The 19,579-nt window shown below is 37.5% G+C and overlaps 3 protein-coding genes across 10 annotated transcripts in view; 1 reads left to right on the top strand and 2 right to left on the bottom strand.

Moving 5' to 3' along the window:
* LOC108966543 overlaps positions 1-771 on the bottom strand; it is an 11,409-nt gene extending 10,638 nt beyond the window's left edge. For 4 of the 6 annotated variants that reach the window (XR_001993190.1, XM_018929519.1, XM_018929523.1 and 1 more), the window contains exon 1: positions 545-771. The gene's annotated coding sequence lies outside the window, so the exon portion shown is untranslated. Of the gene's footprint in view, positions 1-74; positions 94-544 lie in introns of those variants that run through there. The other 2 variants (XM_018929520.1, XM_018929521.1) reach the window with 2 other exon arrangements.
* The window catches only part of LOC108966542 (centrosomal protein of 135 kDa), a 25,181-nt gene extending 14,937 nt beyond the window's left edge, over positions 1-10,244 (top strand). The window contains exons 11-18 of one of the 2 annotated variants that reach the window (XM_018929517.1): positions 7,172-7,297; positions 7,659-7,812; positions 8,565-8,671; positions 9,062-9,152; positions 9,236-9,412; positions 9,469-9,654; positions 9,718-9,875; positions 10,017-10,244. In XM_018929517.1, coding sequence (XP_018785062.1) covers positions 7,172-7,297; positions 7,659-7,812; positions 8,565-8,671; positions 9,062-9,152; positions 9,236-9,412; positions 9,469-9,654; positions 9,718-9,875; positions 10,017-10,164 — 1,147 coding nt within the window. In that variant the 3' untranslated portion in view covers positions 10,165-10,244. Of the gene's footprint in view, positions 1-7,171; positions 7,298-7,658; positions 7,813-8,564; positions 8,672-9,061; positions 9,153-9,235; positions 9,413-9,468; positions 9,655-9,717; positions 9,970-10,016 lie in introns of those variants that run through there. The other variant, XM_018929518.1, reaches the window with a different exon arrangement.
* On the bottom strand, positions 9,990-16,966 carry LOC108966541. 2 transcript variants are annotated; one of them, XM_018929515.1, is made up of 6 exons: positions 16,635-16,966; positions 13,272-16,556; positions 11,884-13,212; positions 11,771-11,824; positions 10,156-10,420; positions 9,990-10,065 (listed from the first exon to the last, which is right to left on the bottom strand). In XM_018929515.1, exons 1-5 carry the CDS (start codon positions 16,666-16,668, stop codon positions 10,242-10,244), a joined length of 4,881 nt encoding a protein of 1,626 aa, XP_018785060.1. In that variant the 5' UTR covers positions 16,669-16,966; the 3' UTR covers positions 9,990-10,065; positions 10,156-10,241. The 2 variants fall into 2 exon arrangements, with proteins under 2 accessions (XP_018785060.1, XP_018785061.1); XM_018929516.1 differs by having other exon boundaries at positions 11,771-11,821.
* Between the last annotated feature and the right edge of the window lie 2,613 nt (positions 16,967-19,579).

Here is a 19,579-nt window from a genome sequence, read left to right as displayed (position 1 = left end):
TTTTTATTATATTTTTTGTTATATATAATTTTTTTAATTTTACTGAATCAATGTTTCTATTTGAAAGCCTCTACCTTCTCTTGTTGATTTATTGACCGTCAATGCTTTATTTGTTACAATTTCTTCATTTCTTTTCTTATTTCTTTTTCCATAACGAAACTGCTGCAAATTTGAATACAAAATTCGTAATAAAATAAGCCAATCGCGATTGAACTCTTTCAAGGTTACTATTATGTTTTATCATGCAAATCGCAACTATGCTGAATTCGAAAATAGGCGTTAGCGCTTTATAATTCGTTGCAGTTTCAAATTGTATGCGTTTATTTTTTCAACTTTTCAACACTTGCACAAATAATTTGTTACGCTTTTGGAGGTCAGCACACATTATGGGCTAATTTAGCACCGAAACACTGCAAACTGATATCAAGTTGATAATAACAATATGCTTTAGCTTTCAATCATATTAGTTGTGCAACAATCGAGATGAGTTGTTCAAAATTCATATATGAGCGGTATTACGACACTAGCATGAAAATACACTTACTACACTTTTTTTTATAAAACTGTATATATTTTCCAAACAGCTACTATTTTCTGCTGTAAGCCGACTTCTAAGCCAACGCAGCCGTGTTTTGACTTAAACGATGTTTGTTTGCCGCTAAACGATATTTATGTGGTTTACCCGCCAAATCGAATACAATTCTTTGCTGGTGCACAAATCGTAAATACTCGTCAATCGCACCGCAAATCGAGCCACACGCCACCGTAAGCCACCAGCGCGGAGTTTGATCTGTGCGCCGGGCGCGTTTTTGCTATCAACATTCCGCATTGCACTCAAACGCGCTCTCATTTTGTGTTGAGCTCTTGTCTGCACTCAATTTATTTTAAATCCAATCAGCTGTGCGCATTTTCGAGCACAAACCAAAGTTTATTTGCTTATTTGTACAAATTTATTTGGTTTATCTATTCTACGTCGTAGTTTGTATGATATTTTTATTTAATTTAAAAAAAAACTTTATTGAAAAAATAAAAATATATTTCATAAAGTTTTCGCTGGGTCTTGTACCAACTTCCACTCAGAATATTTTTTTTCCATTGCTACTCCTTTCTAGAGTCATCTGTAGTTTTTCACTCATCTCACTCTTTTGAAGTATATTGCTCAGTGTTTATTGTGTGCTTGTCAACAACCGAACCGATATTTGTTGTTATGGTTATATTTTTTATGTTTGTTTTAATTTTTTTTGCCTGGTTGTCAATGCTTACAGTATATGTTTTTTTATTAATGTATTATTTTTATGTACATCCTATTTTAACCACATTTTGGCTGTATGGCTAGTTTGATACCCTCGCATAATTTGTAAGCCTCATTTGTGGTCGTTAACTGTAAATTAGTTTTGTATGCAAATTTATATTTATGGCCTGTGTATTTGTATAAAATGAGACTACAACACTTTCCGGTAGTTAATTTATATGCGAGAGCTTTTAACGAAGAGGGGGTTTAATTTCGGCCAAATCTAGCACATCTTGCCTTTTACAACATTGCAAGGATCATAGGAGAAGATCCAAGCATTTAGAATATTCAAAAACAATTTCCTCAATAGAGAGTTGGGCTCTCGACTCCCACAGTAGGAGTATATGAGGGTTAATTAGTTTCCACTGTCTCCTTTTGATTTATACAATATATTTATACAAGCCTTATACTTTTGCTGGGTGCTCGGCTGAGATTGTACTCTGATTAGTGGTGCTCATTCGACCTACAAAATACTTGAAGTATTCATTTAAAATTGCAATTTACCAATTATTAAGGTATAGACTATCGAAATTCGTAAAAACGTAAAAGCAGAAAATTTGAGATTCTCTATTTTCGCATATTTTTTATTTGAAATGTTTTGCTGCTTTAAAATACTGTTAACATATCGTATACATGCATATTTACGCTCCCACTTGTTCTTCTGTTCTCTGTTACTTTAGGGGTATTTGAACTTTGTATTTATCTTCAAGATCCCTGCAAGTCACATACATATGAATGTAAGGTAGCTGATGAAATGCGTGACTTTTTCGCCCATTTCATTGCGGCCTTTATTTACCCGCGTAATTAGCACATTTGCATAAAAGTTGGCAACTGATTGAAGAGAAAATCTCGCACAATATGATTTGCTTAAAGAAAGATGAAAGCAAATAGCGTAAAAAATAAAAGTGCCTCTTTAAAATTGCATTGAAAGGAAGTTTTACCTTCCGCAATTGGTTCAAAGCGTTTCTTCACGTACGACTACACACATTGCAGAACTTGCGCTTTGTATTTACTTTAAACGCATTGACTGAGTGTTGTTGCCTTGGCGTTATGGCTGCCAGTCCCCTTGACTCACTGTGTTTTACGGACGTATGTACCTATATTTTTGAAAATATCTGTATGTATGTGTATATGTCGGGTTTAAGTATATGTACTAGCTTTGTGCTGGCATTGAAGAACGTGTTTGGCATATCGACAATGTTCGACCTTTCATTTAGCAGCACATTTCCATGGTTCTTATACTAAAGTTAAACAAATAGACAATTTAATTTGCATAGTACTCTACTGTATCTATGTATATACAAGTGTATATGTAACTTTGATTAGCTGACGACATGAATGAATGGACGTGTGACTAATGCTTGTGAGCGCGGATACATACATACCTACATACTAACAAGTTATTACCAGCAGAACCAACTAACCGAAACCAATAATAACGCGTTATTAGCGAATTCTGAAAATTCCCTTTTTTGATTCAGCATTTTTTTTAACAAAATCGAAAAAAAAAATATATAAATGTATCCGTATAATAAATATAAATACGACTTGCGTTTGTAAGAAATGAAACGTATTAGCTTTTAATTTATTGCAAACTCGTTTGTCACTGCTGCCTCGCTCGCTGTGGTAATTACTGGTTTATTTAGTTGTATTATTTCTGTTGATATTATTTCTTTTCGCTGCAACCTTTTGAAGATTTTTTCCGCTTAATTAAAAGGTAGGTGTTACTTTAGTTTGTCCTTGAACGTTTGGTATTTCGGAGTAAAGTGTGACCTCGTTGGTATCAGATGTTTTGAAAGAAAAACGGTTTTTGCCCAATAATGATATATCGTTCGTTGCAACAATTGCAGTAGGAGCTCATAGCTGTAGTTTTTTTTTATTAAAAATTTATATGCAATACATTTTCATATATATTTTTAAATGTTCAAAAATGTTATCTATCATATCAATGCCAAAAATTTTTATTTATATTATATATGGTCTAAATTTAAGATTTTATTACTTACATATGCACTTACATATGTATGTATTGTTAGGCCTTGAACAAGTAGATTCAATAAATATTATGGAAAATTTTCCAACAAAAAATATTTTGTAAACTACTGAACTTTTTTAAAAATGTCTACAAAATCTTATAATTTCTGCAACATTTCGAAAAATTTTCAAATTTCGAAAAAATTTTAAAACTTCGAAAAAACTTAAAACTTTGAAAAAAAATGTCAAATTGGTAAAAGTTTTGGAAAAGTATAAAAAAAGTTTTTACTTTTAATTAAAACAAAATATAATTTCTGGGAAACATACATACATAAGTCAAGTTGAATACTTTTAACATTTTTTGAAATATTTTGTTATTTTTTTAAATTTTAAGAAATTTTGAAACTTTTTGAAAAGTTGTCAAAATTTCGAAACAAATTTTAAAACTTCGTAAAAAAATTTCAAATTGGTAACAATTTTTAGAAAAATTTCTGAAAATTTCAATAATCCTAAAATATTTCAAAAAATTTTGAAAGCTTCTAAATGGTTTAATAATCTTAAAATTTCTGCATTATTTCGAAAAATGTTTATATTTGTGAAAATATTGAAACTCTTCGAATTTTTAAAATTTTCGAAAAATTATAAAATTTTTTCCAAAAGTTCATTTTTAGTAAATATACAAAGTTTAGAAAATATTGAGAGAAACAACTTCCAGATAACAAACTTTTACTTCTGAACCACATGCCACTGAAATAATAGCGTAGATGCTGCTTATTTGCGTAGTGTTGAAAGTGTAGTTGTTTTCTGGAATAAATATTCTATTACAACTGTTTTCTTGAAACATTCTATTCCATATTGAGTAAAAACTGTAAATATGTTGATGGTTTATTAGGCCTAAACATCAACTCAAGCAAGGTGATTTTAGATTAACTCTTAAGGGTTAACTCCTCCAAATCCTCCATTGTAAGCAAGACTCAACTATCATGTGCGATTATCTTACGAATTCATCAGCTTAAAGTTTTGTCAGTTCATTGCTTTATCGCTCTGCAGTAAAGAGTTACATTTATCTGCACAAAAAATAGTAACTACGAAATCGTTTTGAAAATTTATCGCTTCATTTGCAGCACATATATATAATGTACTCACGTACTTGAACTTAAGCAAAGCCAACAAGAGTTACAAACGTTAAAAAAAACATAGGAAATTAAATTAATTACAAGCTATAGCAAAAGTTTAACAGCTGTGTTCCGGTTTTAAATTAACCTGTCATTTAAGTTGTCAAGAAAAAATTAAAAAAAAAACCGCAACCAAAACTTTAAAGGTTATGAAAAGTGTGAGTACTCGTGCAATGCTCTTTTAACGAAACTGCAAATCAAAATAAATAGCACAAAAAGTTAGATTCGTCTCCACCGAAGCTATAATACCCTTTACAGGTTTATTTCTTATGGTATGAAAAGGTGTAAATGACCTTTATCTTATTTTTGGACGTTCAGTCTGCATTGGAGTTATATGCTTAGTGATCAGAATTGAACCATTTTGTTTCTTGGCCTTTGAGAATAATCTGTACTAAATTTCGTGAAGATATCTATGTATATATGTATATTAAATAGCGTCTCTGACGTTTCCTCTTGGGTGTTAAAACTCTGTCCTGAATATGGTTAAGCATGTCTTTGACATAATTCAAGGCACAAATGCCACATGTGTACAACGCCATTTTTGCCAGTTACTAAATATCAAATGTGAATGGCAGTCTACAATTGTTATAAAATGTAAATGTCAATCAATATATGAGTTCATATGCGCGAATTAGCACAAAAGAAAATAGTGATAGCCGATTATTATACTATGTGTCTATAATGCGTGGTGTTAGTACTTCAGTGAGCGCTTGCAGTTGAAATCGAGCGCAAACCATAAAAGATATGATTTATTTGGTTTTGTAAATATTTGTGAAATGTCATATGTTAAATCTCAGGCAAAGTTTATTTTATTTTTTTATATTTAAGGAGTGTTTATAATACACGCTATTTTCCCTTAACATTTTTTCGTGGTAAAATTTTTCTATGTCATATGTTATCTGCTGCTGTACTCCTCTTTTTTCCCATCCACTAACCATTTCTATACTTATGTATTAAATGTTAAACGAACACACACTCTTTTTGACAACCAAATACTTACTCACATGCAGCCTACTATTAAATTTCCGTGTACTCTTCTTGTATTGACTGCGTAAATTGCTTGACAAATGAGGGCGGATATGTGCGTTGGCCGGTCTTTCACCGACTGGTTAACCATGCGTGACACCCATTAAGCTCTTGCCCCATTTGTAATGGAATTATCATATTTTGACTGAAACGCACATCGGTAAATTCATAGTTTTGATTTACGGTTCGTTAACCGAAATTTGGTCACAGCCTTGATAATGAACTTTAGCTTGTTGTATTCAACTTTTAGTACTAAAAGTTTTGCGAAATTATTCTGAGGGTTACTTACTGTAGATAAAATTGCCAACATCCTATACAAAAATTTTATACATTTTTCGTTGCGCGTTGCAATTCTCAACTAATTTATAAAGTACTTATACTACTAGTATGTACACTAACATATTTCCACGGTATCAATTTCTGGCATTTACCTCTTTTCTTCCACCTAAGTAAATATATATAAGTTAATGCATGTGAACTCTGCTATTAAATAACGGTAATATAATAGCAATCAGTTTCTAATGCCAGCGCCAGCTTAGCGGCTGCGCCCTGTGTCACGATCAAACTCACCTTTCTACAAATATATTTGAACTTTTTGCCTTAGAAACTTTTGTTTGCGCTTTTTTGTGGGTGCTTTGCAATTTTCGTGAACTATTTGCAAAAACAGCAAGCAAGAAGTCAAACAATATCACTTGCATACAATTTTTTATTCAAAAATCTTTTTTTTACACATTTCAACTTCAACTTTTTCACTCCATTACAGCCAGTAAAGAGTAGGTAATTTTATGTATCCATTCATCTGATGACTCAATTGAAATCTAGCTCTCGCACAACTTTTGCCTTGCTAAATTCCCTTTACCTTAAATGTATCTACTTCCTGCAAATGATTTTAGCTTATTTTGTATTTGTTTTAGTCTTATTTTTCTTAATTCATTTCAGCTTGCATTGTACTGCTGCTAATGGTGCGTCATATAACTTATTTTGCTTTTGCTCTCATTTATAATTGTACAACTACCGTTTAATGTCTCATAATTTTATAGCCATTACGTTGGTTTCAGCTGTAACTGTTTGCCCAAAACGATTGATTCACACATTGATAGTTAAATTGCAATTTTCATTCCCTTTAAAGCTTTAATTTTAACTGTTAACTTCGTTTGTATCGAAGCTAGAATACCCTGCAAAGAGTAATTACTGGAATTCCCCTTAAAGTATTTTCTTTATTAAGACTATGAAATTTATTTTTTATGTCTTCTTTGTATAAAGAAGATTCGGGTTCGTATCTTAAGTCTTTCGTACATAATTTCGTAACTTATTGTCATTATTCAACAAAATTTTGCAAGTTCGTTCCTTCAGTCTTTTGTGCATTTCTTAAGTCTTTAGTCTGTCAATGCGAAGCGAGTTCGTTACTTGAGTCCTTAGTACATCTAAGTCTTTCGTTTAACAAAATGTTGCGAGTTCGTTCCTTCAGTCTTTTGAATACCAAGTCAACCCAAATATAATTCAGATTCGTTTCTTAAGTCATTTGTTTTCCAATACGAAGGGAGTTCTCTACTTAAGTATTTAGTTAATATTTTCTTATCAGACCAATGCAAGTTCGCTTCTTAAGTTAGTTCATAAATAGGATGCGAGTTCGTTACTTAAGTCTTTGTCTATCCTAGCAAAACACAAAAAAATCGATTCGTTACTTACTTATATTTAATTTCAGCCAATTAACTGCGAAAACCCGTGAACGTACTGCTGAACTGCACGAAACCTCAACGGAAAGCAAAAGTTTGCGCCAACAAATCGCTGCACTGAAAATCAGTCGGGACGAAGCTATCGCGGAAAATGGGTAAGTCGAGTGCACTACAAGCATAAAGTTTAAAGTTGAATGTGTTTATATGTAAAATATGTACTAGTATGGATGTATACGTAAACATGATATTTTTTTAATGTTTTGATGGTTATTATGGGAAAATGAGCCATCAGCAGGTTTTTATAGTGCAAGCCATTATGAAGTTTACGTCACTTTGGGCTTAAAAGGTCGTATATAATATCTTACACATTACCGTTATTGATTTTGCAATATGCAGCTGTGTTGCGTTGGTGTGTGAACTTGATTTTCTTGCAACAATTGCTTTGCTAACACGATTAACTTTGCCTCAGTAGCAGTGTGGCTAATGTGATTTTCTTTCCATTTTGTCTTTTTTCAGCCGTCTATCGAACGAATTGGCCGAACGTCAAGCAGAGATTTTGACACTTAAGAAAAAACTGAAAGACTCCAATTTTGAAATCGAACAATTGAAACAGCAATTGCGTCAATATGTAGCGGAGGTGAAGAAAGCCGAGGATTTGTTAACGCATAAGGTGGGTGTACATAAGACTTTATGTACATACATACATGTATGTTAATGTGGGTATTGAAATGTATCATTATAGAAGGGCTAATAAAAAGTCACGCTTGTTAAAAGCATGTTGGTAGGGTGACAGCTCATTGTCGATGATTATCTGCCAATTCCATCAAACACTTAACTAACCCTTTCCGATCGTCCATCCTGGCTTGATCACCTTTTGCGGCGGCTCAGCGCCATTTGCTTCAAAAATTTATGGTTTTTTTCGATTCGTAGATAGATATTCGGTCACTGGGTTTTTTGTGCTTTAGCTCCCATACATGGAGCTTCTTTTTGTGTCCAGCTTTATTTAAATTGTTCGAAACGACAGGGCTTAGCTCTTGGGCAATCGAAACGGAGGTTTCGACCGTTCTAAACAAACTAGACAACATACGCGACAACAAATACGCGAGATACAGATTACTAAAGCTGACTTTGGAACTTTTGGGGTCTCCAAGACAAGGATACACTGGAAGAGATACCGAGGTCACATGGTCTGTTGAAATTCGTGTCAAACGCAGGCATCCTAATGGATGACTACTCCTCATAGACCTAGTCGCTTAACTCCATCTGGTATCGGAAATGCTCATTGGCCCACCAGACTATCCTAACCTAACTTTTGGAAAAATAATGCATTTCTTTTTACTAAATCTTATATTGTATATTATATTGTCATATATACATATGCAAGTTAAATTTGTTTCTACATTTTTATGTATTTCTCACCAGGAAAAGGAACGCGAGGAAATGCTCGAGCATTATCGCAGTCTATCACATGATGCCGTCATATTGGAGGGCAATAATCAGAGTCTAGAAGTTGAAGCAGCCGAGCACAAGTAAGTTCAAACTTTCTTACCTCATTAAATCAATTAAATTTGTTACTTTTTACTTGTTTACCAAATCTAAGTAGTTAATTGACTAAATTTCTACTTACTTCCTCTTCTTTACATTAACTAAAAACTCTGCCTGCTTGTCTTGCGTAGATGTTGTTGCTGCTGTGCGCGACATATACCCTAATTATTTGATTTTATCGCGTGTATGTATGTATGTAGTGTATGTAAACGCAAAAAGCATTTCAATAGCTCTCTTCTTAGCAGTATGTAGCTTTTGTTATCTTGATTTACGCACACGTAACCGTAACGTAGCACTGCCGCGGTAAAATAAAAAAAAATTAAAAATGAACATGTTGAAAGAATCTACCGCTATTAACCCCGTTTTCATTAAAGACGACAAATCACCGAATTAGAAGATGAAATAAAAGCGTTGAAGCAGGAAATTTGCTCCCGCAATGGACTTATTGCACAACTAGAGGATAAGGTACGAAGCAATATTATATATACATATGTATTTGTATGTGCGTGCTTTATTAAATATATATATTTTTATATTTTTTCCTTCAGCTAACGGCGCTAAATGCACAAAATGCTAAACTAGAGCGTGAACTTGAGGATGCCTTAGATGAACAACATCTGCTGAAGGTTGATTTGGCCGCGCGCAAGGAGCTTTGCGATAAGCTCGATGTAGAGCGCGATAAACTGAATGCCGAGTTAACTGAACTGAACGAGATAAAGCGCAAGGTACGCCATAATAATTTACAATTTAAACACTTTTGTTGCACACTCTTTTTCTATAGCTTGAGCGCGACAATGAGAAGCTGCGAGCGGATTTGGAAAAATCCTCGAATGGGCAGAAAGTCTCCTCTGAAACGCTTGAGGAACTATTGACGAAAACGCGTCGCGATCTGGAGGAGCAAATAAAAGTCGACAGTAAATTGAGTCAGGAATTGGTGCGTCAACGCCAGCAAAACGACGATTTATTGGTAAGTACATAATGGTTTTTTATTCAAGCAGTAACTTAAAAAGCATTTTCTTCAACATTACAGCGTGAGTTAGACGCCGAACGCCAACGTCGTCATCAACAGGAGACGCTGGCGCAGGAATATCAAATACAAAATCAGGAACTGCGTCACAATCTCACCGATGATCGTTTCCGTCAGGCGCGCTCACGTGATCAAAGTCCACGCTATCCCTCGCAGACATTGTAAGCAGCGTTCGCTTTTAGCCAAGCTTTTGTACTTAATTTGAAAATGCATTTAACTTTTGTTCCGTTTTTACTTTTAAATAATTTTTATAAAATGTCTTGCGTTTTTCTTTGTTTTTTTGTTTTCGTTTTTGTTTTTAGTACAAACAAAAAAATAATAAAGTGTGAACCAGCACAAAAACTGAGCAAACTATACGCAGATTTCATTAAAAAACCAAAAAAAAAAAAAAACAAAAACAATTACAAAACAAATCATCATCTCAGCTGTACTCATACATACATAAATTAGCGGTAATGCGGTGTAGTCGTCAAAAATACACTAGTGCACATACTTCAAATATTTGATACGATTATAACATTTCATCATCATTTATTGCACTCATCATCATCATCGTCCTCAATTTCAACGCAATCCTCCCGCAGTTGTACGCGACAATCGGGATAGTAAAGTGTCACCATATTTAGATAAGTTTTGAACATACATGGACAGCCAGTGAATTCCGGTATCTGCTGGTATTCGCCGCCATAAGCGAAGCTTAGGCGTCCTGTGAATTAGAAAATGTATGCAGTGCCTGAGAATTCTGCTGGTAAGTGAAAGTTTAGTTTTTACTACAGTGCTGTCAAAGTATGTGTATGCATGTGTGTTTTGTTAGTAGCTAGCAATTGAAAATTCAAGGCTCTAATGCGAAATATTAGAAGGTTATTCGCTAGAGCAATATCCTATACAACATTATCGTAAGCAAACTAGTGTCGAATTGAGCTCCAAGTTTTGTTTTGGCCATGTGTGGAACAAAAAATAGGAAGGGGAATCGAAGGGGTATGCTCTAAACGGTGACCCCTTGTTGTTGTTGTAACGTTGGAAAGCATTCCAGAAATAAATTTGAGGAATGGTGCCGCGTTGACAGTCCTTGGCCGGATAAAAATCCAAGTCTGCTCCGATTACTTAGAGCCGACTGTCGTGGAAATTGAACGCTGACACCTCTCCTTCTACGACGATCGTAAAAAACTGGTTTATCGAGTTTGACGTTATTGAAGCGCAATCCCAAGCAGTTTCCGCCTCTTTTTGCGACCGTGTACTAAATATGGATTTACTATTATACACCAGAGAGCAAGCAACAGTCGAAACAGTGAACTTTACTCGGCAAAGCTGCTCCAAAGAAAGCGAAGACTGTTCATAAAATGTGATATACATCGAAAAGGAAAATCGGTTAAATTATTGGCTGATTAGACTTCGAATTGCGGAAAAATTCTTTGAATTCTTTGCCACCATCACAACGCCCCGGCGCACACTTCCGATGTCGCCAAGACCAAATTGGTGAAATAACCCTACCAACAGTAGCGCCATCTATTGAAATCTCCAGATCTCGTTTCACCTCTTTTTGTCATTCTACGGTCTGAAATTGGACTAATGTGAAGAGGTTATCGCCAACACAAATGCCTACTTCGCATAGCTCGACATATTTTTTTAGACATGTAAGGGAACTTGATGGAGATTTATGGTTCTTTGCGCGTTGAAGCAAAGCTCTGAAAGTATTCGACGCAGTACCCGCCGGGGAAAGCAGAGGAAGAGGAAGACCTCCACTCCGTTGGAGGGACCAAGTGGAGAAGGACCTGGCTTCATTTGGAATATCTAATTGGCGCCACGTAGCGAAAAGAAGAAACGACTGGCGCGCGGTTATTAACTCGGTTATAATCGCGTAAACGGTGACTACGCCAATCAAGAAGAAGAAGGGAACTTGAAGTATTACTCAATCAAGCGTACTGAGCGACCAAATTTTCATTTTTCTTTCGTAAACCAAGTATTTATCAGAGCGCCCTCATTTATCTTTGAGTGAAAGTAACTAATTTTAAATCTATATATTTGTTTGCAAAAAAGTCAGCGTTGTTTAACTCACCTCTTGGCGTGCAGTTGCGCATAGACTCTGCTGTTTCATTCTGTAAATTCGCTGCTAGGAAATATGTACCAAATTAGTAAGGCATTTACATAATAAAGACGAAAAAAAAATACCTTCATCCTGGGCATAGCAGGCCGGTCCACAGCTGCTGTATTGCTCCATAAATTGCACACGTGGCTGCGGCTTGTACTGTGATAGTTCTTGTGCACATCGATCTTCCTCTTCCGGCATTTCTTGATGCGGCGGCATAGTGGCATTAAACCTTGGCGTTCTACGTTCCACGTAGTTTTGAAGGCGCGGACTTTTTTGTACCGTTTGCAAGAACTTCATTGGCCCATTTTGCCAAGGTGTCATATTGCAACTACTTATTGGTTGGCCCGGTATAAATTTTTCATCCTGTTGCCATGGTAACAAATAGTTCTGCTCATCTACGCATTGAGTTGGTGGTTTTTGTTTATGTTGCCCAATGAAAATTTGTCTCTTCTCCGAGTTTATTTCTACTCTACCACACCACTCTTCATTATTCTTTATTTGCACCATTCCATTTTGCTCCTCATTGTTTTCGTCACATAGAAACTGATACTTTTTTTTCGTACTATCCGAAGTTGAAAGCGGCGATTTTTGACTCTGACGTGAGGAGTCACATGTGCATGTAGATGGCGCTGCAGAGCTCTTCGCTTGATCCGCATATTTTTCACTGCATTCTTTCGGCAGCGGTACATACTGTGGTGCACAGCGATCTTCCTTTTGCTCGATAATCGTCGCCGAGTACTGTGTTCCGGTCGAGCGCAAAGTTATGCAGCTCTTCGATAAACTTTGTTGAGGTAATGGCTTATAATTGGCAATTGCGGTATCGGACTGCAATGCTACAGCCATATGAGAGTTAGCTGCTAATTGGCGTACCGGCGAATGTTCGTATTGATCGCCTAGCTTTTCATAAGGAATTTCACTACCATTTTCTACTGGACATAAACATTGGCGTGGAGACGCTGATGGCGAAGTTGTCTGTGTATTGCATGGTTTACACATATAAGCATCTCCCGCGTTCGCAACGCAGTTGGAACGTAGACTAGTCCGTCTAGTGCAATCGTCTTCAGTTGGAGGAAAGCACGCGGTACCGTAATCAGTGCATAATGCTCGAGGTTTCATATAAATTTTTGGTGTTTCAAGACTCGGGAAAGGACTTAGTGGGCTTGCAGACCCACCCAAGCCGCCAGCTGTATCCGATCTAGCAAAGCCTCCACCTATTACCGCACTATCATGGATGCCCGGTTGTCTAACCGGACTGCTTCTTATTTGTTCTGGCTGACTACGGCTATCCAACTGGCGCAGTTTATCCCGATCTTTATATTTTGGGGATCTTAATTGTTCTGGTTCCTGCAACGTTCCACCTTTAATGGCTGATTTAGCCTGCTCGCGTAAACTTGTTTCGGGACTTTTCCCTAAGCATTATATAAAAATAGATTATTTTAGTTGTTATACTATAAAAAAAAACAATTACCTCTTCCACTAGGTGCACTGCTACCACTTTCGTCTGTATCCTCAATTGTGATTTCTGGAACTGGCGGTACATTTTCCAATATTTCCTCGCTGCCTGTAAATCCTCTACCCGTAGTAGGCTGCTTTCCCGTACGTGGAGTGCTAGACGTAGGGCTCTCAGCTCCTTTAGTTGTATCTGGACTCTCAGCCTTAATGTCTGCCCTAGGACTATAGGGATCTTCAGATGTGCCTGCCTTTTGAGTATCGTTTTTAAATTTCATATCTGCGGAGGAAATTTCTGGTTTTTTAGATGATAAGCCTATATCTCCAAGTTGATCGGTACGCATTAAAGTAACTTCTTCCTGTTTAAAATCTTCTTCCTTCATAACTTTTCTTCCACTTGTTTGTCCGGGATCCGTCACCACTCTCTGGTCGGTTTCACTAATATGTTCTTTTGGAGATCCTTTTCCTTCTGGTTTTCCATACTCATCGCGGGAGTGGGAGGGTGAAAATCCTTCAAATTCTATGTTATCGTCCGATTTCAACCCAGGAGGGAAACGAGGTTTCGTGTCTGGAGTATAAGCATGAGGATCCTCCATCCTACGTGTTGGACTATGTAATGGTGTTGGGCTATGAGTTTCATAGCGAGCCGAACGGGGTGTTTCATCCAAGGCGTAAGTTCTGCCAGGCATTTGCGCAGACCGAGGCTCACCATAAACTTTACGCGGTAAACCACGAGGATCGTACCTTTCATCTGATTTAATACCTCGCTCATAGTCACGTGCGGAACGAGCTGTACTAGAAGTGAATTTAGGTTCATAAGTGTTATCGTACAAAGTGTTTGTGTCACGTCTTTCCTCCTCTTGTCTTGATCGAACATAGTCTCTTGGAGTACGCTGTCCATAGTAAGTTCGACCAGCACCTTGATTTCCAATAGGTCTGTAACCTTCATCTGATCTCGGTTTCTGTTCGCTTTTAGATCGCCTCTGATCGAAAGCTCGACCATAGCTCCTCTCAGTATCTTGTTTTCCGACAGATCTGTATCCCCTCTCTATTCTGGGTTTCTCTTCAAGTCCATATGCCCTAAATACTTCCGATCTATCTTTTTCATACAATTCCCGTTGTCTGCCGTCGCTGGCAACTCTAGGTTGTTCATCTCGTCCAGTGCCGCTAACAGTTCGTTCTCTATCATGCGCTCCAACTGGTGTCTCTCCAGGCCTCACCGGGCTTGTTCGTTGTATACGTCGTCCGCGTTCGGGACTTTGAGATGGCGGCAAATCTCGGACTGTATTTTTTTGTACCGGCATTATATCATAGCTTCGTTGCGGTGACAGCTGAAAGAACTCTCCATAACCTGCCCTATACTGTGTTTCAGTGGGTTCCTGTATGATTGTAGGTACATTGCTAGCGTAGGTATCACCAATGCGGTAATCATCTAAAACTTCTGTTATAGTAGGAATACCAGCGTGCCATTCATCTGGTCCTGGTGGATACTCCATTTGCCTTAACCGTTCATCCCACGTTTTATCGTCATCAGCACTTTGTGCTTTGCTCTTTTGCGTCTTTTTTCGATCTAAATCATATTTGCCTTCACTTTCGCCCGGCTTACAGGGTTTATAAGCTGTAATCGTCATTTGCTTCAGAGAGCGTTTTGTCTCTCGTGAATACTCTCGGCTTGCCTTTGGCAGCTCGTACGTAATACATTCATCTGACTCAGACGAGGGCTTGTGACGCCGCTCCTTGGTAAATGTTATTTCCAGCAGTTTTTCCTTGCTCTTCATTTGACGTGCCTTTTCCGAGGAGTCGACACTACCCGACGATTCACTCCCCTGACGTGGCTTACGCTCGCGCACTTGATGCTTTTCACTCGCTTTACGCCCAGAACCGACGTCATAAGCTTTCGCACTACGCTGCCTTGCCTTATCTTCGCTCTCGTTTTTCCGACCCGTTTTGCTACGCGAGCGATCACCACTTCTTTCAATATCAACAAGTGTGCGTCCATCCTTCGGTACATCGACCGTCAAACGCTCCTTGTTCTTTGAGTGTCTTGGACTGCCATGTTTAAATGTTTTCGTGGCGTGCGTGGCGGTGGGATGATAAAAATCTTCTGTATTTAAGTCACTCACACGCCTGCCATAGATAATTTTTGCCTGCGGCTTGGGTGGTTGACACTCACTATAGGTTGGGCAAGGCGGTAAACAGGTTGCACATGGTTGATACGGCTGACACGGCTGGCAGGGCTGATAGCATGGCATACAAGGCGAACATGGCACACATGATTGGTTCGTCGCCGGCACTACACATTTATTCTGCGACGGATAATTGTAATGATACTCATCACGGCAGTATTTGTACTCTTTACACGGCGTAAGTGCCTTCTCCACATAAGTGTTTTTATTACACAACATGCCATTGTAATTGCCAACGCTATTGTAGCGCTCACAAGTCTTCGTGCAATTGCAGTCATTTGGATTGCAACCGCCAGCGCAACGACAGTTCTGCAAGTGATAAACATTCACAGCGCTCTGCCCATCGCCCGTGCCGCCATAATCGAAGGCATAGCAGTTGGGCGGTGTGGTGTCGAGCAACCCTTTTGTCTTCAAAGCCGCCAGATTGGTGGCCGAATAATGTATGGTAGCGTTGAGTTTTCCCTTAAGGTTTTGCAAATTATCCTCAACACCGCCGCGTTGCGTATCTTTCTGCAGGCCAATTGTGCGCATGCGCGGCCGACACGAGGTTTGCTCGTCGCGCGCGTAACGCGGTGAAGTGCAAACGAACTTATGCTGACTCGAAAATTTTTCAATCGTAAACTCGATATTTTTGGCAAACTGTGTATCGATACCCTTTAGTTTGTCCAACGATTCGATTTTCGTGTGCAGATCGTTTTGTATGGCAGCGTTGCGCATCAACGGGTGCGGACGCGATCTGAACATTAGTTTGTCCCTTTCCCGCTTCAATTTGGCAATTTCATGATCAATTTCATGTGCCAAACGCTTCAACTGCACCGAAGTGCGATTGACTGCGCGTTCCAGGTGCGATTTGTCACGGCAAGTCGTCAGCAAGGCGCCACTCTCCGGCGAATTGCCGAATGTTTCGGTGGTGGTGTTTCGCTCCGATGCTGTTTCTGGTCTAAGTGTTGTTGTTGTGTAGGTGCTGCGCTTTGTTTGTTGTTTCTGCTGCTTGCGCGCTGCCTTGACATTCGGGTGTGGAAATCGTTCGCGTAATACGGTCTTATGTCGTTTAATATAACCGTTGTGACTGCGTTCGGTTGTATAGCTTTCCTTGTGCTCAAGTTCTATGCTGTCCCCTGCAGTAACACAAGAATATACAAATGTTACTGCGTTACTCGAAATCTGAATTTCATAGAATATACATAATAGCTTACCCCTGTCTTTTAGTTCCTGATACCGAAATCCCATCAACAAATGCTGGTGACTAGTATTTGCTTTTGATATCGAAAAATTCGTTAACAAATAAACGCTAGATATTTAAATAATTTCGTTAAGTTTCACCAATTGTTTGCTTTCCAATAAAAATACGACAAATGAAAAAAAAAATTTGATTGAAAACTAATTTTTGCTCTGATGTTTCGCACCGAAAATGTCTAACTTATTTCGCCGCTAAGTCAATGTTTCCAAATTTACTGAAAATAGAACGCAATCCGATTAATGTTTAGTGTTGAAAACTAGTAACTCCTCATTGGAAAAACTTCTTGAAAATAAGGGTTTTACGTTATAAATAACCAGCATAGGAATTTTATACAAAATCCGGTATAAAATTTCGCTCAAAGCTACATGTTGCTAGGGTTGCTGGGGTCTGCTTAACCTTTCAACAGTTATCTCAAACAGTCAGTTCGACAACCGAAACTATAATAACTTAAACAGAAGTTGATATGACATTTGAAGGTCTTATATTGATTTTTTAATTTTCTGTAAATCTTAATTGAATTATTTGAAATTAACGCCACCACAATGGCTTTGAAACCACTTCATTCGACTCGAATTTCAGCCTGTTGTGTGACTAAAGCTGTAGAATACGTTGAATGTTGCAGCAGTTGGCAATGAAGATACAACTCGGTTCCATTCCGATGTGAACGGGACTAGGGTTCCCCTCTGGTTAGCTCAACGGCTTTGCAGGTACCCAAACTAGTATGATGATGAAGTAATTTGATGCTATTTCTAGGGAGGTCAGACATTCCCACAGTTAGCGAGCCGGTACTAATATTGCCACTCTGCTGTCAGAGCAAGTGCCTACTTCACTGAAAGAGGCTGCACTTTGCACTATGTCTACCACCACCTTGATAGCAGTCACTTCTGCTCACTATACTGGTTTGGCAGCCTCAAGCTAGGATTGACGGAGAGCTCCTTACACAAAACTACCCCTTCAACCTTCCACCTAGCTTCGACCCATCCGTGAAAAAGCTCACCACGCCTCTTCTTTAGTGACTTCTCCCCGTCCACATCTCCCTCGTCGGTATACGAGGAGAGAAAAAGCTGGTACGAATGGTCCAAGTTTTTAAGAATGCAGTTGAAATTATTTCTGAAATGTTTTCTGTCGCTATTACAACAACACCGAATAATACTCACCCAGAAGCAGTTTAATCCAAACTCAACAACTGAAACAACAACAATAACAACTGTTGATATAAGTTTTAAACACGTTTTACGGTAGCATTTTATTGAATCCAGAATTCAGTAAAGAGATTCTAAAAAAATACGATACATTTATAAATATAAAATAATTCACAGTTAATACATACATACAATAGAATGCAGTTCATATACATAATATAATATAATTCTTGTTTCATATACATTTCGCCTAACGCTGCCCAATTGGACAGGACCTATGCAAGTTATGCATCGCCCACAAGCATATCTGAGTAAATATAGTAGTCAATATGTTATGTGATGTGTGTTGCTCAAGTACCTTTCGTTATTTTCACTTTCTTTGCTCGCGCCTACCACTTAATTCTTAAATAAATATTTAGTTTAAAGCTTCCCGAAATACTCATGTGACATACGGTCAGACTGTTTTGACTTCTGAAGTGCGTTAAGTTTTGAGTTTAAGAACCTGAAACGTTACTTGAAATCGTTGTCCAACACTATTTTATAGTTATCGGAAAGATTTTTCGCTTTAGCTTTGGAAAATAATGTTCAGTGTTGAATAAATATTTTTGTTTCGGAGAGAATATATTATCTGACTTCAATTACAATCTCTAATGTGAACGGTAAAAGTTCTGAGAAAATCCTTAACAGCAATCGAAATTTAGAAATACAATGCACCAATTGCCATTCCAATCAAAGAACGCTGGGTTTCATTGATTGCTTAACAGCGCTGGCTTGAAAATCTTCCGCCACAATCGGCTAAAACTCTTCACTCGCAGATTTTAAGCCCTAACGGCTAACAACCCGAGTTAACCTTGTGTTCTCTTTTGCTTTTGAAAGTCAAAACGATGACAGTAACTCCCGAATTGCACCAAGTCCTCAAGTTCGAAACAGTTTTTTTCGTGAGAATACCTTCGAAAGAATCCCACAACTGAATCTACTTTGTATGAGTTCTTAGTGCAATTTCCGTTTTTGAAAAGAATTAGTAGATTAACACACGGCATAGTTACCTTGACGGACCTCTGTATACAAATAATCCATGATTCAATATAATCTAAGTGCGAAAAATTGATTCCAACAAGAAGATGGAGTGCCCACTATATATTCGTTGGAAAGCCAAAGCAAGAACAAAGTCTCCAAACTTGTAGCATTTTTTTAATACATTGACACTTTCAATATATAAGATCTTTTGTCTAGTGTAACAACACTTCATGTGCTCATATGCACTTTTCCCCCTAGTACTTTGTAGATGATTAGGTATTGTGTGAGTGTCAAAGTGTACCAACGTTGTTACATTATTTGCTATTTAACGCCGAATTTTAAGTAAAGATTTTTTTCAATTTTTTCTTATAATAAAAATTTGAATGTATACGCAAGTTTCAAGTGAAGCGGCAAATAAATAAAAGCCGTGCTGAAAGTTATGAGTAGCTTTCGCTGGCTCGTTGTGTTTTACTTAATTTGTTGCCTAGTTTTAGGCGCGCCTTGAGACGAATTGTAGCTTGTGTGCTGCCAATAGTTGCGTAATTATATTTATGACTAATAATATATTAAGCCTTTTAAGTGGACTACACAATATTTTCCAATACATAAGCAGTTATAGACGCGTTTTGTATATTTTTTCAGTTTAAGTTGCTCGTCTTGTTGTTGTTTAGCGCACAGCGCTTGCTTTGTTTTACATTTAGAGAAGCATCGTTTTTTCTGCTCTGTACATATCCATAGTAAT

Source organism: Bactrocera latifrons, unplaced genomic scaffold, assembly GCF_001853355.1.
Source record: "Bactrocera latifrons isolate USDA-ARS-PBARC rearing strain unplaced genomic scaffold, ASM185335v1 scaffold_163, whole genome shotgun sequence".
Lineage (NCBI taxonomy): Eukaryota > Metazoa > Arthropoda > Insecta > Diptera > Tephritidae > Bactrocera > Bactrocera latifrons.
Note: the sequence above shows the minus strand (reverse complement) of the source record. Positions and strands in the feature narration are given on the sequence as shown.

What these genes read in the sequence shown, in the direction of transcription:
- LOC108966541 (XM_018929515.1), bottom strand. Translation starts at nt 16,668, where the DNA reads ATGGGATTTCGGTATCAGGAACTAAAAGACAGGG. An exon ending in TCAGGAACTAAAAGACAGGG is followed by an intron (nt 16,557 to 16,634) that starts GTAAGCTATTAT and finishes GTGTTACTGCAG; the next exon opens with GGGACAGCATAGAACTTGAG. An exon ending in CAGTGCACCTAGTGGAAGAG is followed by an intron (nt 13,213 to 13,271) that starts GTAATTGTTTTT and finishes TATAATGCTTAG; the next exon opens with GGAAAAGTCCCGAAACAAGT.